Below are 25,412 nucleotides of genomic sequence, written 5' to 3'. Positions count from 1 at the left end.
AATGGGGCAAAATTCACTTAACAAGTGTCTCACTTAACGAGAGAAATATTAGCCTCAATTGCAGTCATAAGTCAAGGACCTGTACTTCCAACATCTAGATATTGATACCTAAGGCTTGCTAAACATTCTTTAGATTACCCTATAAACACAAAAGTATTTCCTTGAATTAATCACATATTAAGATGACAGGATACAAATCTAACATTCTTTTTTAAATTCTAGCCCAGTGACGGCTAACCTTTTCCGGACTGAGTGCCCAAAGTGGGCACGCTTTAACTAATCTTTAACTAAAAGATCATTTAAAAGTCTGATTAACAATAATCTGATTCAAAGTGTTTCCATTTTCTTGCCCCAAAATTCCAGATGAAAGAATTGTATGCAATGTATAAGCAAAGTATTAATTTCTCATGCAAATTAGGATTATAACAAGTTCCCTCCCATTCACCATTTAAATATGTCTTGCAATCTTTGATGCAGGAAAAATATATCATTTAGCCAAATCAGGTGGGAAGGGAGAAGAAGTCAAACAATATCTTTCTAATTGGGTTTTGGAATACGTTACGTAGATTCCATGTTGAAACAGAGATCAAAGAATAAGCCTGGTGATTAGTTTTCATCTCTCTCTATATATTTTTCTTCGATTCCAGCTACAATTTTTATGTCCAGTTCCTACCCAGTAATAATATTTGTATTTCTGATTAGCTAATATTAGCTTCATTAGCTTCAAAAACATTAACGCATTTAGGATAGGCAAAATCAGAAACAGAAAAAAAATTAACACCAAAACGCAGAATGAAATCATATTTATACTGAATTATTTGGCAGTTTCATATTCCCCTGCCCACACATAACAGCAAGTATATTATCTTTTCCACATTATAAAAGATATCCTACTCAGTCACAGAACAGAATATTTACCTACCCAGTATTTGGTCATTCTCAATAAGGGAATCATTTTTTTCACTTCTGCTGATTTTAAATACTAATTTGCAAACATTAAGCAGATTCTTCCCACTCACTTTCAGCTTTAAGGAAAAATGGAAAAAGAGAATACATATTAAATAACTACACATTATGTTTTAGCTGTTCTTTTAAAAGCAGCTCTCATATTCAGGTAGTCCTCAACTTACAACCATTCATTTCGTGACCGTTCGAAGTTACAACCACACTGGAAAAAGTGATTTGGTACCATTTTTCACACTTACCTCTGCAGCATCCCCATGTCCTGTGATCAAAATTTGGATGCTTGGCAACTGCTTCATATTTCTGTGGTGTCCCAAGGTCATGGGATCACCTTTTGTGACCTTTTCACAAGCAAAGTCAGTGGGAACGCCAGATTCACTTAACAACTGCATTACTAACTTAATTAACTGCAGTGATTCACTTAACAACAGTGGTTAAGAGAAATCGTAAAATGGGGCAAAATTCACTTAACCTCAGTCTTGCTTAGCCACAGAAATGTTGGGCTCAATTGTGGTTGTAAGTCAAGGACTACCTGTATGTACATGCTGCACGTAACTGAAACTAGAAACATTTGCAGCCTTATCACAACTTTCAAACATATTCCAAAACAAGTACTCAGATAAGAGCTCCCATATCAAATGATCAACATGTAACAGCCATTTATCTAATCCAAAATTATTGGAGACAGAAAAATCTGCAAGAAAGAAAGTTCAAATTTCAATACAATCTTAGGAAATGTCCTCCATTTATACACCAATACTACATCATATAAAACAGGGCTTCCTGTTACATGCAATGTACTGGAATGTGATTATAAAACCATCTGCGAGATGCTGATTAATCTAATGACATTAAATCAGTTTTCCATGTTATATGCATTTGGGTAATTCTAACTGAAATAATCCTGCTTTAGGCACTACATTACAGGAAGAAAAATGTAATCATTGTTATCCACAAATATATACTGCATACCCACACACATATAGAGAATCTGAATTTCCTTAATGAATAGATTTTCCCTTCACTTGAATCCAGCATACCATTTTGAATGTGTGAATGGAGAAGTTGTTGAAAGTAGGAAATGGTTAAAAACCTAGTAACAAGTTCTTATAAATTTCTATAGCTACTACATAGCTACTAGGTGATGATTAGGTCTTGACAAATGTCTTAGTTACTATGACAAACATACTTTCAAATAAATTAAATAGTATATCACAAATTACACGAGCATGATATGATAGTAACTGTTGCCAGCGCTTTCTAAAAATGTTATATAAATTTTTGAATGGTTTAGGAGAGATACCATACACTACAATAATGAATATTTGTTTTCCTCAAGTTTCTTCTGCTATCTATCCCTTCGATATTCAACCAATCAAGTAAGAAGTCAGGGAATGTGGTTTATGACTTATTCTAGGATTCAAGTAAATGTATTCAAGTAAATACATTTGTTGTTATGCCTTGAAAGCAAAAATTCTCACAAAGTGTAGCTGCTTTTTGGTATAGGTTGAACAGTTTAGTTCAAAAAAATTGACTAGAGTGAGCACATGGTATTTTTATCTATTATTGTGTACTATTGTGAAATTCTATATTTATTTACTTGGAAGTAAACTCAATTCTAAGTAGCTAAAGGAATAATTGCACTGTTAATCTCCTAAATTTTAAGTAAATTTAACAATAGAACAAAAAAAAAGTGTAATTTTAAACAATGCAAAGTTGAGTTCTGCAATCTCTTATGAAAAATGATTTAGTAGTTAACGTTTAGTCGTATTTCTCAGGATATAACTACCACTTTCATACAAGTATCATAGAATTACATTCTGTAACAGGTATAACAGATTTAACTTACACCCAGAATGATTTTTGCTAATTTCAAGCCAAGAGGATCGGAAGTAACATCAACTAATTTATATAACATCTTCAACAGTAAATTTCGCCTCTTGAATCGCTTGCCAAGCATATTTCCTTCTTCCAATGTTTGGTAAAGAATAGTACAGGCATCGCAGAGGCTTTCTACATTGTTTTCTATTTGATTTGGAAAAAAAAACAGAAAGTAAAATTAGTGATCAAGTATTTTAAAGAGGAAGAAAGTAACTTTTTTTAAACAAATACCACAAAACCTGCACTACCAACAAACACAGCTATTTTAAATTTTATGGACTCAACTGGAGAGTTCCTTTCAATACTCCTCCTGAAAATGATCCTGGAGTAAAAACTATATAAATAGCTTTTGGTCAGTATCATTCTAATAGATGTTTATGTGACTATCCAAACCTTTCCCAGAAACAGCATGCATTTTTCTTCAACTAGAGGCAACTAGACTAGGGCCATCTGTAACCTGCTAGCATCTTTTTCATATGCAATAAAGTTTTCTCAGATATATGGGATCAAAAATATGGGGCTTCTTTGCACTGATGTTAAGATGAGGGAGCTGAAGGAGTGAAATGAATATATTACACTTGGCAGATGCTTAGGACATTCATTTCACCCCTTAAAATTCCTAAAACCATTTCCATGGCTCTACTTATTTTTGAAGTGTGGCCTCAAATATGCCACTGAAAGCCTACTGCAGATCTTGAGCTCCCCTACCTGATTCTTAAACACTAATCTAAGCAAGCACAATATACAATGCTAAGACATAAAAACTGAATCACAGAATTAGTGTTGCATTTAGCAATGGCTTGTATTTGTTATGATTAAAAAAAAACCCACAAATATGGTAGTGTCTATGTTTTGGTCTTTTAACTCCCAATATGGGATTTGTCATTCAAAACATCTAAAATGTACCAGATAGCCTACTTCTAGTACATGTCATTAATATTTACAGCCTCTTTGAATGTTTATCGTATGCATTTGCAATAGACTTTTAAACCTTGCAAATACATCTTTATATCTCCATTCCACTTTGCCCCCAGTCCAAACTAAGAGTAGGAATATAGGCTATCTTGCCAGCAATGGGACTGTTTAAAATTGGTAATAGGAAAAATATTATTAGAAATAATGAATACAATGAAGCCTTGAAAAGTCTAGTTTATGGAACCCAAACAAATTTTATAGAACTATATTATTTACCAATCTCTAATATATGTAAAATTGGTAAAACTTTTATTTTCCAATAGCTTTCTTCTTCTTCTTCTTCTTCTTCTTCCATTTCATTTGTTTCCAAACTATTTTCTGAAACATATATTATTGAAGAGATACATTAACAATGATTTTCAGATAAGTCACACAACAAAACTTATGGCAAAACATTTAATAAGACTGTAATTTGTTCTATAGTAGTATGCACCACTCAGGTAAAACATAAATATTTCAACAGAATTTTCTTAGTAATCTAACTTCAACAGTCTCAGTAATAAAAAGAAGAAAAACAGGAAACTTAAGCAAAGACAGACAAGTTCAGAAGTTCCTTCTCTCGGTGGTTTATTGATATAACCACAGCTTTGTATGCTGGTCACAAAAATGACACTGGTCTACATTTATTGGCTGCTGTTTTTAGCATGTAAAATTCAAGAGCCTTAGCAACACTGAGTTTCAGATAACTGAACATTAGTTATCTTAAAAATCTACCTACTATACAGAGAGAATCATTACAATTCTAATAAGTACTGAATTGCTAGTTTTCCACTTGAACAAATTAACATTTTCTTTTGGTTCACAGAAATCTTTCTTTAGTAAAAGCACAAAAAGCTGAGGCACTGCAAAGTGCCTGTAAACACACAATAGATCAATCTGGAGAGTTTAGCCTTGCCAAATATGATCTGGCATGTCATGTCCAATCTCTATTTTCTTTCAAATAATCAAATTACATGTGTATGCATGCGTGCACATACACAAACACACAAATGGCACTCATTTTTATTTATAAAATTATGTGCTATAAATTTATATGGCTCAGTATGGCTTAAAATCTCTTCCATTCCTTCTTTCCAAGTTAGTAAGAAATGTAGCAAAGTGCTAATATCAATCTTCTTGAAAGTCACATGTAATAAATAAAAATTACATGGGAAACAAAATTACATGGATGTGCAAAATATTCCATGCATATTCCTGTGTTTGGAACAGGCTGTATCAACTAGTCCATTCCACACGAGTTTAGTCCAGAGACATACCTAGAACATGCCCAGTATGTTCTGGGCATGTTCTAGGGAGAGTGAAAATGGGAAAACATAAAAGCCACTGGTTAGTCAGATTGTGATTTACCTGATACAGTCTAACTCAAATGTCAACAGATAACACATTTGTCACTTTAACTGGTACCCAATAAAATGGATATTAGATAATATGGAAAATGGTACCAACTTCCAAAGAGTTCCCACCGTCTGAAAGAATATAGAAAGGTAACAGTGATGCCTTCCATTCCCAACTCCCTCAAGTGCTATAAAAAAAACAAACCACAATCAATAGTGTCAAAAGCTACTGAGAATAAGGAAAATCAATACTTCCCCATCTCTCTCTCTCTCTCTCTCTCCCTCCCCCCCCCTCTCAGGACAAATAGTCCATCAGGGTGATCAAGGTCATTTCCACACCAAACCTGGTTCTGAATCAAAAGGGTTTAGACAAGCCATTTTCTGTAAGGGTTTCTGAACCTGCAGTGCTACTGTCTTCTTTATGGCTATATTGGAAATCAGTGTCAGCTTAAATCAATTGAATCTAGGGAAGGTTACGGTTACATGAGCAAGATCCTTCACCACCACCGATTATGCCAAGGAGGGCCATAGAAATAAATAACCTTTAAAATAGCAGAGGAGCTTTCCTTTATAGAGAAATATTAATTCACTCTGAAATCACTGGGCAGGACAGATTTCATGGATGCCCTTGTAAGTCAAGCTGGGGAGATAATAGACAAATTGAGGAGTCAACCAAACCATGAATGTCTACCTTGAGACAAAGAAAGACCTTGAGACCTACACTTCACCCATGAATGCTATGTCTTTCCCTTCTCTTTCCTCCTTATTCTTGGTACTTCTCTCTGTACTGGTAGTCCTCAACTTACGACACAATGGAGCCCAACATTTCTGTTGTTAAGTGAAACATTTGTTAAGTGAGTTTTGCCCCATTTTACGACCTTTCTTGCCACAATTGTTAAGTGAATCATTGCAGTTGATAAGTTAGTAACCCAGTTGTTAAGTGAATCTGGTTTCCCCATTCATTTTGCTTGTCAGCAGCAAAGGTGATCACATGACCTTGGGCCACTGCAACTGCCATAGCTATGAACCAGTTGCCAAGCATCTGAATTTTGACCACACGACTGTGGAGATACTGCAAAGGTTGTAACTGTGAAAAACGGTCATAAGTCACTTTTTTCAGTGCTGTTTGAACGGTCATTAAATGAACTGTTGTAAGTCGAGGACTACCTGTAAATGCTTACTTCTACCAACTGGGCCATCTACAACTATGGGCAAAGCCAGCCCAATTAGAATTCTGTCAAAGCGGAGTTCGGCATGATTTTTTGGGAAAGAAACACAGGCTCTGCTGGAGGAAGCGCTTTATTGCTTCTCTTCCCTGACTAACAAGACATTTCAGTGCAAGACAGAAAAAATAAATGGCTCCTACCCACTTCTTCCAACCATGTTTTCAGAGTTAGAAGACAGTCCAAATTTGATAATATAATGTGATCATATCATGTACAGATGGGAAAAGGGTTTACTAAAAATCAGTGAATACTAATTGGTGAGGAACATAAAAGGGAAGGTAGTAAAGTGCTCATGTAAATGCTGTGGGTTTCCTATAACCCCCAAGTAAGCATTTAAGAATAAAAGCACATGTGTGTGTGGGGGGGGCACTCTTAGGTAATAAAGAGCAATTCAATGAAAAACAAAAATTAATGAAATTAATAATAAAATACAACCCAGCAGATTCTACAACATACATTTAATTGTTGCTAATAAAACAACAGGATCATAATGGTGTAATGCAAGTTTCTTCAAACCCCAGGGTTCCACAAAAGACTAAAGGCAAATTAAAAAGAGAGTCCATAGCAATTTTTCTGTTATATAAGGACCAGCTATAAGAGCCTTGGTGGCGCAGCAGACTAAAGTGCTGTTAAATAGCACCAGCTGCCTGCAATTACTGCAAGTTCAAATCTCACCAGGCTCAAGGTTGACTCAGCCTTCCATCCTTTCGAGGTAGGTAAAATGAGGACCCGGTTTGTGGGGGCAATAAGCTGACTTTGTACAAAAAAGAACACCGCTTAGGGGGGGTCCGAAAGCCCTACTAAGCAGGTATATACAAAAGTATGAAGGCTATTGCTTAATGCATTGTAAGCCGCCCTGAGTCTCCGGAGAAGGGTGGCATATAAATTGAACCGATAAATAAATAAATAAATAAATAATATATTGCCAGTTTTTGTGTTCAATTTGTCTTATCACTCTGTGTCTGTTTGAGGTAAGCAGAGGGATTCTCGGAAATCCTTTTTTAACTAACAAGTTGTATGAAGAACTCTGGAGAAATGATTTCAATTTTGGAGCAGAACTGGGGAGATTTTGGTTCAAGAAAATAACATTGAAAAAGCACTACGCAGACTAAAACCATCTCTATCTATTGGACCTGATGGACTATGTGCATATTTCTTAAAAAAGCTTTCCACTCTATAGCAGAACCCCTGAGCATAATCTTTGAAAAATCTTTCAGGACCAGCTCCCTACCCAACCTGTGGTCACTAGCCACGGTCATCCCTATCTTCAAAAAGGGAGACCCCAGTCTAGTTGAAAATTACAAACCAATCTCTTTATTTATTTTTTATTTATTTTACTCACATTTATGCTGCGTCACCCGCAAAGTCATGGAATCAATCATTAACCAATCCATTACCCTCCACCTAGAAACAAACAACCTACTCTCTAATAAATAATTTGGTTTCAGAAAAAAATTATCCTGTAATCTACAACTTCTACATTGCAAAACATATGGGCTACAAATCTCGATCAGGGCAAAGCAATAGACGCAATTTACATAGACTTCTGTATAGCCAAACTCGATTGCAGAAAATATGACTTCAGCAACAGAGTGGTCAATGCCTGGAATACACTTCCTGACTCTGTGGTTTCATCCCAAAACCCCCAAAATTTTAACCTAAGACTGTCTACTGTTAACTTCACCACATCCCTAAGAGGTCTGTAAGGGGCGTGCATAAGAGCATCAGCGTGCCTACCATCCCTGTCCTAATGTTCCCTTTATTTGTATTCATTTTATGTATTCAATTCATGCTTATGCTTATATATATTATCTAATATGTACTTGACAAATAAATAAAATAAATAAATAAAGTCTACTTCCGCCATGGAAACACACTGGATGACTTCAAGCCATTGGCTTTTCTCACCCTAATATATCCCCTAAGGACAAAAATTGCCATATACGAATATACAAGCTCCTGATGGAATATACAAGCTCTTGATGGAATAACAGGAACTTGGAAAGCAATAGAATAAGCTGCTTGGTCTAAACTGTTTATTGCTTCAAATTTGAACCATCGGTTTTAATTGGGATTAGAAATGCATCAGTAGTCAGCACTGATAGCTTAATTTTCTACATTTGATCATTTCATCTGACCAAGTGAAATTTATGAACTGTAAAAGCAGTCTGATGTATAGCAGTCCTTGTGCATTTAATAATTTTCTCCTTAAGTCATATTAACATTATAATTGGTAGCAATTCCTAGAAGAGACATGTAAGCCACACCCAAAGATTTCCTTGACTATGCTAGTGTTGGGATCCCAGATTCTATAGAGCTGTTTCTGGAGCCAGATTAAGTCTCATTTTAGCCATCTTCTCCACCTTAAAATGTCTAGACACTAGGGATGATAATTAATGATACTTTATACATCCAAATTTCTGGATGACAAATCTCAAGTGTTTCAGATAAATGTTGACAAACATGAGGGATACAACGGAACTTCATATTATATTGTTTAATGATGTGGAATGGAATACAAATCCCCAATATCACTTTGATATAATTTCTCAACTAAGGACTAGAATTTTTGTAACACCACGGTTTCTAAGTCCTCCACAGATAAACCACTGGGCGACACTGCATTCCTGCTCTACAATTCTCATCATATTACAATGTAACAAAGATTGATTCTATTCTGTGATAAATTTAAAACACGATTATTCATTCTAATCAATATAATCTAGCACTGCTAGATTAATTCCAACACTTTGCCCAATAATTATGCAATCAATTTGCATAATTAAATCATCTTTTTAATTAAACACTTTGTCACTGCCTTCAAGTTTCAAGCACCTCACTGTCTTTCATCCCATCTCTGCCAATTTCCCAGGGCAAATAAAAGTCTAAGGATTGACCTTCCAATAATTTGTACAATTTACCATCATATATTATTTTTTGTTTACCTTAGACTCTTACAAAACAAAGATATCTAAACCAGAAGAAATATAAACATTATACAAAAAATGTCTAGTCAATCATAAGCTTTTATCTTCATGAAAAAAACTTCGCTTAAAAAAGTATGATCAAAGAACAAAATCTTATTTATGTTAGTGTTTATTACATGTGCAGCATTCATCCAGCATCTTCAACTGTCCAAAATATCAAGGAACCAACATCATTCTATGACTGGGAAAAATGTTTGGGATGTTTATTTATTAAATTGTTATCCCATCTTTATTATTATAAGTAATTCACAGCTGCAAACATACCTAATTCTCCTCTCTCCTCCTATTTTTCCCACAATAACAAACCTGAGAAGTGGATTGGGTTAAGAGGGAGCGATTGGCCCACAGTCACCCAGCTGGTTTTCATGCCTAAGGCGGAACTAGAACTTTCAGTCTCCTTGTTTCTAGGACAGCACCTTAACCACTACATCAAACTGGCTGGCCACACTAAATTCAAACTGGACATTAAAGCACTAGCAGTTTTATTTTTGTGAATGACACCCACAAAACTAAAAATAAATAAGATTTTTAAAACTTAACTAAGAAAGCATACATTGAAAGGTTAAAAACTGTATTAATGTAAGATATTCACAAAAGCAATGTTAACCAGTATGCTTAGCTATCATAACGGAATGTAAATATTGGACATAGTATATAATTGTTTTCCTGAGCTGAACAATATGTTAAAGAAATAAAGAGACTATTTCTAGGAAAAAGCAATGGCACTTTTATAAAATATCATAAAAACTATGTATATTTTTATGCCAATACATAGCAGAATAATTAAAGCAATAGTCACTTAGGAACTTAAAAACGAATGAAAAAAGGTAGACATCTGAATCAAAGATATGAAGAATACCCCAGACTACAAGAAAAACTCAATCAATCCATGCTGGAAGAAAGACTGACAGACTATTCCACTGAGGCAATAATTACCAAGCAGAAACTCAATCTTGGGCATGCAATGATAGCTGAGGATGAAATGAGGATGAAACTAGATAAATTTACTAAACTGGTAAAGTTGAGAGATGTAGAAGATAGGAAGGCAAAGTAGAGATAGATTAAATCAGAGATAACCCTGGAATGTCCATAGAATAACTGTAGATTTTCCCCAAGAACAAATCAAGATGGAGGGTAATTGTCCACAGAATCTCCAGGAGTCAGGCCTAACTCAAGATATCCAACACAAATGAGCTTGAACAAGCCAAAGATCAGGAGAAGAAAGAAATTAACATTTAGTTTTATTTTAACAAATGTTTTGACAACATAATTCCTGCTTTGTATGTTATGACAAACCAGGACTTGTGAACAATTAGGTTAAGTCAAATATTATTTTTTGACTTTTGGACACATGGGAAGAGTACTTAAGACTAAAGCTTTGCTCTGGCTTGCCAAGGTTCATTCGCTTATCATTACATTACAATGAAAAATTATATATGGGCTAAGTATGTAATATGTACCTGATTTAGTTGCAGATTTAGTCATTTCAGTATAGTCTGGATATGATAAAGGAGACTCTTGTCTATTAAACTGGTCACTAAAAAGGGGGGGAAATTAGCAGTAATTTTTAAAAATGCCAAAAAGCCATCAAAATTATGAATACATGTATAATATTTACTCTGACCTTTCATCCACTAAACTGGGAATGCATTTTATTAAGTAGAGAGCCCCTTTTAACACTGATGACCTTGACACAAACTATGCTACTAGATCTCTCTGCATCCAAACAATTTGGATTTCCTCAGGAACCAAAATTACATACACTCTTTCTTCCTCTCTCTCATATGCCAATTACTAAACAAACTGAGCAGGGATATTCATCAATATCTTTTATTCCATTTATATAAATTATTTATCATAACTTTTAATCAACCACTGTGACCAACTGCTGCAAGTAAATTAATAACTTTCTGATAGAGTAAGGCAGGGGTGTCAAACTTGCGGCCCATGGGCCAGATGTGTCAGACGCTGGCCACTCCACCCCCCATTTAACAAAGGGGGGGAAGTTGCAATCTCACGTGACGATGACATGACAACACGAGTTTGACACTCCTGGATTAAAGATTTCACCCTTCTCTTGCAATCCAACGAAATCTCATGTAATCTAATTTGGTCAGAGGATGGCAACACTCATTACAGCTAACTGCAACTCACAATTAGATGATCAGTGCTCCCAAGGGGTTTGTTTTTAGCACACTCTACCAAGAGTTGATACAGCACTGAGAATGAGTGGGCGGCCAAACCACCTGTTTCTCAAGCTAAATTGTCTCACCACAACCAGTTTGGGGAGCAGCTGGGAAGGAAAGGAGCAGAAGTCTGTTTGCTCTCCCCCTGGATAAGCTGAGGAAAGGAAATTGAGCATTTATTTATATCCTCTGGTCAATGGGTATTGAAAGCAATACCCAATCCTATATGCCACATGTATTTTTTTTAATTAACAGGGGAATATAAATGGGATAAAAGACAAAATATTTTACCTCCTCTTAGAGTTCTACTTTGTTTCCTCATATCAGAAATGAAACTGGTTCTTCTTTTATAAATGATTTAGTATTAAATGCATTGGCTTCATTTATTTACGTAATGTAGTTAACACGATTTCATAGTGTGTTTTAAATTTAATCTATCCATGTTGCAGTAAAAGAATTATACCACAAGAGGTCATCATTACTGAACATAAAAACTTCTGCTCAGGCTTCTGAGCCTGAGCAGCTACAATCATGTAACACAAAATGTAAACCACAAGATAAGGAACAAAGCATGGAAACCTTACATTCCATAGACACTAGTTGATCAGCAGTCGATATAAATGCAACATTTAGGTATTGACATTAGCTTTTAAAAGTTTTAAACTTTGTTCCTTTGTTTTTTCACAAATACAACATTTTCCAGTTTCACTTTGTAATGTGTAGAAAAGTGAAAAACCTACATGGAGTTCCAATTCTACTTTTCAGTCTTAAGCAAAACACTTTCATTAAAAAGGCACCTGATTTATCTTAGAGAAGTTTGGAAATAAGGATAATTGATATCTATTATAGAAAGGAAGTTCTTAATTTTAAAATTTTTATTTCTAAATCGATTTAAAACCATTCATTAGGAACAGTGTTACTATTTCATGTTTAAATAAGCTGTTAAATGTTTAAATAACTGTTTAAATAAGCAACATTTATCACATACATACCTATGAAGTTATAAGATAAAGTCAGTTGAGACATTTAAAATTAGAGTTGTCTTGAATCATTTAACCTAGCCTACCTATGAGTGTAAATTCTATATTTAAAAGGAAATGCACCTAAGATTTCATAGTTTACTGGTACAACTAATATTGTCGGTGAATTATGCTTAAACAATTTTGGCATTTAAACAAGTAGCTTAAAAAGAGTAAGGAAAGGTAAAAATACATTGTCAGAGCATAATTAGGTTAGGTATAGGTAACTGCAACAAACTGACGTAATAATTCTAAAATGTAAAATACAAAAATAAATATACAAACAAATGAGTACGTTTAACTATTATCAGTCTGCAGGAGGTTTACTCTTAGCAATTATAAAGAAGAATATATGCCAATCCTCTTGCAACCAAATATTCACTTGGGTACGAAAACTAATTCTCAGTTCAGTTTTTATATACAATGAATAAAAACAAATTTTGGAACACTCTGAACTTTTTTGCATACTATGGTATTCAAATTATTTTAGAGCATATAATGAAATGATATAGATCCAACTCAGGCCTCAATCCTATGCATTCGCTCAGAAAGAACAGAGATCCGAGTGGTCCTAAAATCAACACTGTAAATTGTACACCTTGAAGTAACCTCTGTACTGGAGAGCAGGGGGCAGCAGCTATTGCCAGCTTCAATTGGTATATCAACTAGTTTGTCCTTTCCTGAACACAAACAGCTACTAATGATGTCCTTGTTTTGATAATTTTGAATTTAAATGGCTATAACCTGCTCTATACATTACTTTTGTAACTGAGGCAGAAATTAAAACTGCAGCTACAATGGAGCAATTGGGTATTTATATATAATAGTTCTGTTGAAATAACTACGCTGGTTTGTAAAGCCAGATTTAAAATTTTGCTTTTGACATGTAAGAACCGAACCAACTTGGGACTAGATATTTTGATGGCTCGATCATACTGATCCAGACATTAATTGACAGAATCTAAAAGTCACTTCTAGTTGTCTGTTTATATTCCTGACCTACCCATAATTATACCTTCCCTTGATCTTGGCCTCTTCCATATGGAGGAAGTTTTCTTCTTGTTTGTTTGTTTGTTTGTTTTTCCTGTATGGTGTTTTTTTTTAAAAATAGTATTCTTAACTTATTTCTTATTGTATATTTTGAAAGTAACTTAGAGACATTGTTGTATAGGAAGCTGGATCTAAAAATATTTATCTATCTATTTATATTTCAAATTCTAGGCCACCCAACTTCTACAACTCTAGACAACTTAACACAGAAAAACAGTAATATTTGAAATAAAACTCCAAAGTACATATTATCCAGGAGAAGCAGTAGCTAACTTTCACCCCCACCCACAGAGATAAAAAATAGATAACACCCCATCCCGATCCTGCTTTACTCTAACCTAAGGCCTATGGAAATGTGTTTTTAATGCATTTAAGATGGTAAATTGGGAGCCATGCAAATCTCTGGGAGAATGCTGTTCCAGGACAATATATGTGGAGAAAATGGTAAAGTTAAAAAAAATACTGACCTTTGCCTGCTGAATTGTGCTGGAAATGGTATGTTTCTCATTTGTGGAAAAAATTCTTCTCCTACTGTCTTATTATGATGGTCTACATAAGTTAGTGGAAGACAGGCATCCCTGACGCTGAACTGGACAGGCAGCTTTTGTGAAAAACTTTCATGATCACTCCTTGGAATAAAATGCTCTTCAAAATACAGCCTCTTACCTGTATTAAACAAAAGTTGCAATATTTTCACTAGGTAAAACATGCAGAAAGATAGCTTTTAACAACATCTGTTCAGAAATAAGAGTTGTTCATGTATTTGCTGTTTTTTCTAACTGCAACTGAACAACTACTGGTAGTCCTCAACTTGACAACCGTAATGGAGTCTGCCCATCATACTCATAATCATGAAAGTCAAAAATCAGACCGTCCACGTGACTGACCCAATTTTAAGATCTTTTGGTGGTGGTCATTAAATGTACGCTGCCATTGTTCAGCGAACCAACGGACTGGTTTTGCCAAAAAACCGAAGTAAACCCTGGTTTTCAGCAAAACTACATTATAAAAAACATAGTCACGTGACCATGGGATCCTGCTAATGCCTGTAAGTATGGGAGAGCACACAACCTGTGGTCATGTGATCGGGGGGGGGGAAGAGTTGCCATCAGCATTTTGAAACTGGGTTGTAAATACCTCCAGGAAAGTCTGTCATAACTTTGAACAGTCATTCAGTCCAGGACTACCTGCATAACGTACATTTATAAAGAACAGAGGTGATTGGTTTTTCCTTGCATCAAAGATTTTTCTAAAGAAATATAAATGTTTTTAAAGTGTTTGTAAAAATCTTTCAACAAAATTTCAACTGTGTAAAACCTCCTGAAGAGGCTTTCCTCTACCCCTTTCTAGCAAGATCATTCACTAGACTGAAAGCATAATGGACTGATGGCTACCGTATTTTTCAGAGTATAAGACGCACTCCCCCCCCCCCCACTAAAAGAGGCTGAAAATTTGGATGCGTCTTATACTTCGAATGTAGCTTTTTCGAAGCTTTTTTTCAGCCCTGAAGTACTAGTGAGTGAAGCAATCTTCCGTGCTTTGCCTGCTCCCTCCGACTCTTAGCTGTGCTTTAAAAGCTGTTTTTTATCCCTAAGTAGGGGATAAAAAGCGTGTGTACTCAAAATCAGCAAACTAATGTGCTGAAGCTGACCAGACTAAGGATGCTAGCCAGATTAATACCTGGTAGGCAGATTTTTTTTCCTATTTTCCTCCCCAAAAACTAAGCTGCATCTTATACTCCGGTGCGTCTTATACTCCAAAAAATACAGTAATTTAAAGCTCAAACTAATATATGGAGATTATAATATCATACATACATCAAGGAGCCTGGTTTAGCTCAACAGACAGAAGCACTGTAATTTAACACCAGCTGTCTGCAATTAAAGTAAGATCGAATCTCGCCAGGCTCAAGGTTGACTCAGCCTTCCATCCTTTCTAAGGTAGGTAAATTGAGGACCCAGTTTGTGGGGGCAATAAGCTGACTTGTATAAATATACAAAAGTATGAAGGCTATTGCTTAACGCACTGTAAGCCGCCCTGAGTCTCCGGAGAAGGGCGGCATATAAATCAAATTTAAAAAAAAAAAATTACCTGGGAGTGAATCTTACTAAATTGAACAGTGCTTATTTCTAAGGTGGAAATATATGTAGAGTTACATTGATTAAATCGGCAATAGGTTTATTGATGGAAGAGTGAAATTTAGATTCATATTGAAAGGCTACATTCATTATTTTAAAAAGGGATTTGTGTTATAGAGAAAGTTATGGATTAGTATTCTTACAGTCATTGGGAAGAAATAGTTTATCTGGAAGTAGACTTCCACAGGAAACAGTTTTAAACAACTTTGCACGAGCATTGCTGACTTTTCTGATCTCCTCTGAATCCATTGGTGATAAAGTTGGAGAAACACAATAGTCTTCATAATTAGAGGCTGATGACAATAATTTTGGCTTCTGTTACAAAACAAAATTTAATGTAGCATATGAATAATTCAACCACATGAGTGCAAATTCCTAATTCCTTAGAAGATATTCTCACAAAGGTTTATATTGGACATGACAGAATTTGAACCAAAACTAAAGAGGACTGTACTAAGTAAATTCTGTAAAAATGCATAGACATTAATCATGTTATTAACTCCCAACAGGCAGAGCTATTTCTCCAGTTTTAAAATTTTTTTTGCAACCATTTTTCATATCACTCGCATGATATATGCCACAGTCTTATTATATTGGGTAAAATTGACAAAATGTGCCAATGCACACAGAATGCACTTTTTTTTAGGAATGCAAATGATATGGGAAATTCTTGTAAAACAATCTCAAAATGAGAAAAATAGCAAATGATTTCCAGCAGAGGGTGGGATCACAATGCAGGACTTAAGTACTCTATAACTAAGTCTTCTATTGATTGTATCCTCCCAAAATGCAAGAACCAACACCGTATTTTTTGCACTATAAGACACACTCCCCCCCCCAAAAAAGTGGGTGGAAATGTCTGAAAAGCGAATATTGCAGAGGGGGAGGAGGGGGGTTGGTGCAGCAGTGACTAGTTCACCGCTGCCACTGTTCGCCACCACCAGGGAACGCTGGAGCCTTCGCTGCCGAGCAACTGATTGGCGGTTAGATTGGCCTCCCGGAATACTGCTGATCATCTGTTCTAGGCAGCGGGGATCGCCACTGAATGATGAACGGTGAACGGCGAAGGCAGCAATCGGTGCTGGTGATCCCCGCCTAGAGCAGCTGATTGGCAGTATTCCAGGCTGATCCAACCGCCAATCAGCTGCTTGGGAGTGAAGGCTCCAGCAATCCCAGCTCAGTTGACTCCAGCTCAGTTGACCGGTGGTGGGCGCAATGGAGCAGAGCCCTGACAAGCCACATGCTGGGGCTGCAATAACATGCTGAAGCTGACCAGGCTGTCGGCTGCAAGGATGCTAACCAGATGAATACCGAATGGATGCTGGGAGGCAGAGGCAGATTTTCTTTTCTTGTTTTCCTCCTCTAAAGCTAATGTGTATTTTATGGTCTGGTGCGTCTCATAGTGCAAAAAATACAGTATTTAGTCCTTCTGAGCGGGAGCTATCTTCTTTACCCTCATGCTCGATCATATAATTAACAAAAGGTGCAGTTGTTCTTTGAATCAAAGGAATGGAGCTCAGGGTTTTTTTCTCATGAACAAGAGGATTCTTTAGCCTACCCACCATCATCACTGGGGAAGCCAATGGTCACAGAAAAAGTATGCTACTTCTTTTATAGCGAGTGATAGCTAAGGGCTCTGGCCTAGATATGAACTATCTGGTTGCTTTAGGCTAATTGTGGAATATATTTTTCTGTTCTCAAATTGCAAATTCACTCTCCTGTTTTGAACCTACAGTTTATTGCCTGGTAATAACAATAAAGATGGCAACTCTTCAATCTTCTTTGCCCCTCCTGTGACCCGAGTACCTTCCCCTTGATGCATACCCCCAGCCAGGTCACAATCTTGAGCAGATGACAAAATCTCCAGTGGACTATGGCAGTAGGTTTAAGCATCACACTACATAATCCCTACAAATTACAGGTTTTCTTAGTGTCAAGATTTAATTGGGCATAGAGTGTAGAAGCATTGCCAAAAATAAATACGCACATGGTCCAGTGGGCTGAGGCGTGCACAAGAGACAGGTCTTGACTCAACTGACTCAAAGCTTGAAGAGTGGAGACTAGAATGAAAAACAAATCATAATAATCAATGTGTACACAGCTGTTTGTGTGTTTTTCACCACAAGATTTCCTTCTGTGTGTCACTAATGCAGTGAAAATATTTTTACTGCCAAGTTGCTTAATTTACCTCAAACTTCTTTCTTGGAATAACATGTAAAGGATAAAAATCCTTTGTTATAAAGAAAAACAAAAATATTCGTTTTATCTCATAGATTCCTAGCTGGTAAATTCAGTGGAAGAATTAACGCTGTTATTGTTTTGGTCCCTTCTGTGTGTGGTGATGAATAATTACAGTGGTTAGCCATTCAGTGACAAAGCTTCTCCTATATAAGCAATTGTTTCTGGAATCACAAAACCAACAGAAAAAAAGAAAAGTTTTAGCCAGTATATTGCAGCAGCTTTAGCTTCCTACACACAAACCTAGTAATGGTTTTGGATTGGAATTTTCATTTTAGAAGTGAGTAACTTTAAATATTTCTAGAGGATCTATGTTGTAATAAGATATGGACAACTGCAAAATTGTTTTTTTTTTTATTTTTGGAATTGAGAATTATGAGAAATATTGTCATGCCCCCGTCAGCGCCTAAATCTGCAGGGGAAGATGAGTTGGAACAGGAGCTGACAGAGATCAAGGGGGTGGCTCCGTTGGCTTTGGAAGAAACTGGGGAAGGGCAGAGCCAATCCGGGCAGGGCGTTTCATGATTAGAAAGGCTTGTAGACAGGGAGGAGCAGGAGAGATAGAGCTTAGGCAATGAGCAAGGACAACCCCCTTCTGATCCTAGAGCACGAAGAGAAGAGAGAAGGCAAGAACAACACAGACTTAGCCAGCTATGAGGTAGGAGAGTGCCCTGCCCCCCTTCACAAGGCACAGCTGGGGACTGAGATGTAAGGAGATGCCGGTGGGAGGGGCATTTGTCGGGAACAAGCATTGAATCTGTGGAGCCTCGTGTGCACTTGCCAACGCCTGGAGATTACTGTGCTCTGGATCTTGCCCAGATTGCCTGCTTCGCTGAACTTCTTGCTCTGGTTACTGTTTTGCTAACCTTGCTTACTGGACTTCTGGCCTTGGTTACTGCTTTGCTCACCTTGCTTACTGGACTACTCGTAGCCAGAGGCTGTTGAACATGCGTGTGAGAGCTTTGCTCCAGGACTTGTAGTAAATGTGGGGACATTTGGGGGCAAAGTTGGGGAGTTTCTAAAGGGGAATTAGGCCTATCCTCTGGCTGTGTTGCTTTCGTGCCACGCCCCGGGTCATCACAAATACTCAGGTAAGTTTCAAGCCTATGTTCAATATGAACAAGAGTATCCCCCCCCCCTTTTCATACCTAAAAGCAGAAGGTGGTCTATTTTCAGGTGTTCTTGAAGAGGTGGAACCAAAAAGTTTCCTTCGCTCATCCCTTGGTGTAAATGGCCTTTGAGTTCTTAATGTCCTTAGTGTACTTCGTGCTTCATTTATGATCTCAGCACTAGTCTTTTGGACAGGTAATATAGGCTTATAGAATGCTTCTGAATAGTCTACATTTTTGTTCTTTGAAGACTGCATATTGCTGCACAGAAAATTATTAAAGACAGGATTATTTCCTATGTAAGTTTTTAGAGTTCAGATTACACAGTAATGTACATCTAATCCTAGTAGTTCCCAATATACTGGACATTAGTCCATGCTGCTTAGCCATCTGTCTGCACTGCAGATTAGCATAATCAGTCTAGTCTATACATAAGCAAAAACCATACTATGACAGGGTTCTCCAATACAGTACCCTGATATACATACATTTATGATATACAACTTCCAACTGTAATGAATATCCTTCAGCAAGAAATTAACAAATACACATAAGACATATATACTACAATAAACATTTCTGATAAGTTTGAAGCACATAGAGCTTATAAAATAAAATTGGACCTTGGCAGGTTCACAGCTGAATATCAAGACAGTCAGCCTATTAGTTAACTAGAGCCCTAAGCTATTCAAAGCTTTAAAGCTTAAGACCAACATTTAGAGTTAAGTCTGGGAAACAACAAGCAAATGGAATCAGTGAAGATTCCATATTGGAATAAAATTCCATACTGGAATAAAAACATCGTAATATTATTTGTTAATTAACAAGCATAATTGCTGCATTTTGCAGCAACCTATGGAATTTTGTTCCAATCTCTGGAACCTATTCAATAGTAGAGCTATTTTAAATAGTCTTAATATGATCTAATCGAAATATGGAAAACAGATCAGATTCCTAGGTTCCCCATTAATGCTAATCACAGTATTATGGATTTTTAAGGTCTCATTTAAATATCTTTATGTTGCCTAACTTTATCTCATTTCTGAAAAAATGTGGGCTTTCATTTTCTTTCTCTCATATTAATGCTTTATGCGAAAAAGCATCTTGATTTTTGCACTTATCAGTGGAAGAACTGGGCCAAGCAGGACAGAGTTAATAAGTCAGAAACACAACAGAATGCCTTAGAAGTCGAAGTAAGAAATAATGACTGCACATCTAAAGTTTGATAAAAGACTTACAAGTAGCAAAGCAGCATGTCATCTTAAGTCTTCTAATACTTAATACCCCCAGAATAAATGTTATAGATCACTTAGACCTACAGTACCAAAGGTCCAATCAAACCAGCATACCCCCTCTCTTACAATGTTATTAAAGAAAGTTTACAGACCATCTGAATTGTTCAGAGATAAGAGTTTTTGAACCTGCAAAAAGAACAGCAATTGTTCCAACTAATACAAAGCTTCTTCTGATACTGGAGCTACAATTATTCTTGCCCTACTTAATGACAAAAAACCCACGCAGAAGTATAAGAAGCACAGAAAATCTTTTTACAAAAATGAAAGATACACAAAAGCCACTCATTGAAAGCATCTCTGTTACATGCTCTCAGTCAAACATGGTAATTCTCCAAGTTGAAATAAAAACTACACTGATATCGCTTTATAAAAGCACTTAAACACCTATTAGTTTATATTTTAGTGAGTGATGCAATAATGACATTTTAGCAGGATTTGAATGATAAAGAGAAAAATCTAGTTTCAAAAGAAAGAAGGCAACACTATATGTATTATTAAACAGAGAATAAGCATTGTTGATTAGTATTTAAATATTAGTCAAGAAAAATGCTAATATCCTTTTTCTTCCTAGAAGAATAAACAATCAATTTAAAAAATAACTACGATCCCTTTCAGTATATATATATATCAATAAAACCTATTTTAATGTATTTATAATTTTTAAAAAGCACTGTGTTAGTCAGCAATCCATTTAGAATATTTGATTTGTTACTGCCAAGGCATAAAAAAGACACACCAATTTCAATGTAATTTCTGCAGTTCTTGTTTCCAATACATTTCTTTTCAAGCCCAGAGATCAGAAATATATTTCATCACAGAGTAGCTGGCTTGTTTTACATATCTGCACTTGATGTAGGTAAATGTGTGTGAACTGGTTCCACTGGAATGCATTATGTTTAAGTAACAAGGAAATATTAAAACCTAGTTGTAATAGTATATCCATTCCTATGTTTACTTGCTAATGAACTTGTGAAAAATCTTATTCTACAGTTTTTGTAGAGAATTCAAATAAATTTTCTAGTGTCAAACTGTTTCTTTCCTTCTTTTTAGCTCCACTCACACAACTATTCCATTTAGTTTGATTTGGTCCATTTCGTCTGTTTTTAGCTGCTGAATTAATTATTTTGCACCTTATTTAAGCAACCATTTAAATAATGAATAAGAAACACAGAATAAAAGCAAGCCGCCCTGGAAAAACTTAATTTTTTCCAGCTGCACTCAGTAGTGAGAAATCCAAGAGGGCTTTAGTTGGAAATTTTAAATAATAATTCTTCAATCAACAGAGAAGACTATTTTTTACGTTCAATAGATTTTTAGAAGCAGTTTGTAAATTGGCATCAAAACCAGTATATATTTTATTTAAACAGAATTCTGACTAGATCTTATTAGGCATTTAGTATCCCTAAAGAATATCTAGCTAGAAAAATAGAACACAGTTTAACTCTGATGTGTTTAATTTGTATCATGGTGAGCAAAACTGGATATATGGGATATATGGAACTATGGGTTTCCTAAAGCAGTAGAAATCTGTATACTGCAACATACTGCTGGCTCATATTTAAGTGGTTGTCCACTAGGATTCCTAGATCCCTCTCACAGTTATTGCTGTTGAGCCAGGTACTACCTATTCTATACCTGTGCATTTAATTTTTCTTGCCCAAGTATGAAACCTTACTTTTCTCACCACTGAGTTGCATTTTGTTGTATATGGCCCAGTGTTCAAGTCTATCAAGATCCTTCTGGATCTTCAGCCCATCTTCTAAAATTGTACTCCTGAATGGTTTTCACTGTCGTGAATGTTAACACAAAACACAGAAACAATAAAATGGAGAAGTCGCTATAGGCTATTTAGTCCAATCTCATGCTCACATTAACTAAGTCATCCCTAACTGCTGAGTGCTGACCATATTAAAGATCATCAGTGATCTGTTTAACAGAGATTAGAACACTCCTGGGTCTAAATATTTTCCTTGTGTACAATTCAAAATTACAGTATAAGATTCCTAGTAAGCAAAGATATATAAAGTGTTAATTTCCTCATCACAAAAATAATTCAGCAGATGCAGACATTTCTATGTTTAGGTAGAAATATGTGGTGCCAACAGTAAAGAAGCCCTTGAGTCAAGCTAACTTTGGGATGCTTAAATACAGTTTCATTGGCAACAGTTACAGAAGCATCCCTTTCTTTGCAAAGTTTTTCAAATTCCCAAGTTTGGCTTATAGCTTCCAAATTCTCTGATGGTTTCATTTAAACACTACCAGCCTTGTTGAATTTTCAAACTCAGATAAGCCAAGCAAGTGGTGAAATTTATTTCTGAGCCATAACCATTTTTTTGTAATGCAAGAATTACAGAAACAAATAGATGACCTTTTTCCTGTCCCATCCTCTTTAGTCTCTTTGTTTTTTTTGTTTTGTTTTTTAATAAATGTTATAAATTTTCTATTAATTACATTGCTTAGTGCTTAATAAACATCGTGTTGTCTGGGTATTTAATTTGTTTAGCAATACAGATTCTATTCTTAATCTCCACCCCTTTTTTCCAACCACTGCTAATAGTCTCTTTGTTAAATAGCACGGAGAGATAAACCTCATGGCCTTAAATCAACACAGGTTATAGAGTAAAGAACAAAATCATCTTGAGAGGGACAATTGTGTTCATACCTTTCTTTCATCTTGTGATAGTTGAACGAGGATTTGAAAACTCATGACATACATCACCTAAATTCTTATCCCTCCTTGTAAGAAATTTAACGTAAGGTCAGCACCAAAAGGTTAGCAGCCCTTCTATTCTTCCCAGTTCAATTTCCTCTCTTCCCTCAACTGATACTTACAAGCAAACAGATGCTTGCTGTGCTGTTTTTAGAGTTTGCGGGTGTGGGAGGAGGTTATATGATGTTATGGTGAACTATTTTCATCAAAAGACATAATGTGGATTATTTGGTTTGACTCTGGCTTCTGTGCTTTATAAATCATACTTCGTGATTTAGGAAGATGGCAAACACTCAGATCATATGGTAGTTCCCCATTTTACACCTTCAGAATCTGCAAACATCTGAACAATAGCCATGGGAACTGAGGATTCTGATTCTCCACACATTTGGAAGACACTATGATGCATATGGAGAAAACAGATTGAGTAATACATGCGTGATTAAAAGAATCAGTATGAGATTCAGCTCTCCTACCCATCATAGTTTTAAATCAATTTTCTATTTAAGCCTTTTTCTTAGATATATATTCCTCTCAGCCTATTAAATTCTCAATCCCTGAAGAAACTGTCCCATATATACTTCCTAAACAGCGGGGGGCTTCATTACAGTTTTGTTAAGGAAATATCATAAAGTTTAACAGATGAGCTCAGAATTATTCCAAAATTACTCTATATTGACAGGTGTTTCCCCAAGGTATTAGCCCATGGTTAACTAAATCAAAATTTACTTCGTTTTCTGGCCTGGTACAAGACAGTAAACTACAACATACATAAACCACCTCACCAGCTGATCATGCAAGATGCTAGACTAAAATGCAGCTGGCTAGGTGTGTTTCTGCATGGTTTGTGAGCATTGTCATTGTCATACTAACCTGGCAACGTATCTGTTGTACATTCTGCATTAACTTCTGATATAAGGAAGCACATTCACCATTTGCTTTGTTGCAAACTCGCTATTAGCTATTACTGACAAGCATTACGATGAAATGCAAGTTGATTCCAGCATTTGTCTAAAAGAGAAGAAAGGTGAAATAAATAGGGTCCTTCCTTTCCTACGTTTCCGAGACTGCCCCGCTTCAATTACATATTTAATGTTCACTATCTTCTAAGACTCGGTGGATCCTGGTAGCTGATGGTTACTGTATATAATCACTGAATCTCACCAACATCAGTCATTCCCATCAAAGTTTCACAGGCGAGAAGAGTGCGAAGAGGCACCTGCCATAGTAGATCGGCCAGATTCCTAACGCGCGCTGGCCATGGCAAGGGACACACAACTTATGCCCGCGCACGCTCAACCCACGCGCGGGAAACCGAACGCAATTCGCCAGGCTTCCGCGCGGCAAGCTCCCGGCGACCCGTTACCATAGCAACCGTACACGCACGGGCCTCCCTTCATTACAAGCCTTCCCTTGATTCTTCGCTCCTTAGCTTAAAGCTATCGCGGGAAAATAAAAGCTTTCGACCGAGAACGCTACGAGAAACGGGGGGTCGTCACGTACGCAAATCAGAGTTGCTTTTCTTCTCTCGCCGTAGCTGGTGTAGCATGAAAATTGCCCCCTTTTTTTTTATTAAATACTGCGCAAACTCAGAAAAGCTGAGCATGCCCAATAGCGTCGACTGACGCCTTTGCCCTTCGCCTATTGGTAACTAGTGAGCCGGGAGTGAGCATGCTCAGTGGGATTAAGTGAAGCCTGTATTGTGCCCGTAATTTGTGCTCTTTTTATTTTGTGGTGCGCCCCCAAATAAAGGCGAGTAGTAAAATATTCAGAAGATGAACAGTACTGTATATTCCTTATATAACTCTAAATGTTACTTTAGCAGCACTATCTGGTGTCTATAATTATTTTTTCCCCATAAATATTTCTCTTTCTCTTTTAATTGCCATAACATACAACTGCGATCATAGAATATTGTAGCCAGTATTACACAGCCCAAACTTCAGCAGATTCATTTGTCCCAAATATGAATTACGTAGCTTTCCCTTTTAATTTTAATCACATATAAAGCCTGACTGGTTCATGCTAGTCTACTAGTTTTCAAAATAATTCAGTTGGCTGTGTTCTCATTTAATGAAAATGCTTTATCCTAAAATAAGTTTATTGGCTTGTAAATAAACATTATTTACATTAGGATTGTTTCCCCCACCCCCAAAAAACAGCAGGATTTAAAATTGATACACATTATTAAGTCCATTTTATACATCAATCCATTAGTATTTCCTATCAGACATCAATTATACAATATTAATATTGAAAACCAACATTTAAATGCAAGTTACATAGGGTGGATTCAGGTTT

At 36.2% G+C, this 25,412-nt stretch overlaps 1 protein-coding gene across 2 annotated transcripts in view; it reads right to left on the bottom strand.

The window, feature by feature from the left end:
* The window catches only part of ARMC2 (armadillo repeat containing 2), a 39,386-nt gene extending 14,639 nt beyond the window's left edge, over window positions 1-24,747 (bottom strand). Inside the window, exons 1-10 of one of the 2 annotated variants that reach the window (XM_034409124.3) lie at window positions 24,615-24,747; window positions 23,985-24,122; window positions 19,146-19,367; window positions 17,747-17,819; window positions 15,903-16,074; window positions 14,089-14,287; window positions 10,827-10,903; window positions 4,036-4,137; window positions 2,813-2,988; window positions 923-1,025 (exon numbers count right to left, since the gene is read on the bottom strand). In XM_034409124.3, coding sequence (XP_034265015.2) covers window positions 923-1,025; window positions 2,813-2,988; window positions 4,036-4,137; window positions 10,827-10,903; window positions 14,089-14,287; window positions 15,903-16,074; window positions 17,747-17,819; window positions 19,146-19,367; window positions 23,985-24,007 — 1,147 coding nt within the window. In that variant the 5' untranslated portion in view covers window positions 24,008-24,122; window positions 24,615-24,747. Of the gene's footprint in view, window positions 1-922; window positions 1,026-2,812; window positions 2,989-4,035; window positions 4,138-10,826; window positions 10,904-14,088; window positions 14,288-15,902; window positions 16,075-17,746; window positions 17,820-19,145; window positions 19,368-23,984; window positions 24,123-24,275 lie in introns of both variants that reach the window. The other variant, XM_034409123.2, reaches the window with a different exon arrangement.
* Window positions 24,748-25,412: the final 665 nt, after the last annotated feature.

Source organism: Pantherophis guttatus, chromosome 1, assembly GCF_059756535.1.
Source record: "Pantherophis guttatus breed Tessera chromosome 1, ASM5975653v1, whole genome shotgun sequence".
Lineage (NCBI taxonomy): Eukaryota > Metazoa > Chordata > Lepidosauria > Squamata > Colubridae > Pantherophis > Pantherophis guttatus.
This window is presented reverse-complemented; position numbering and strand designations above follow the sequence as displayed.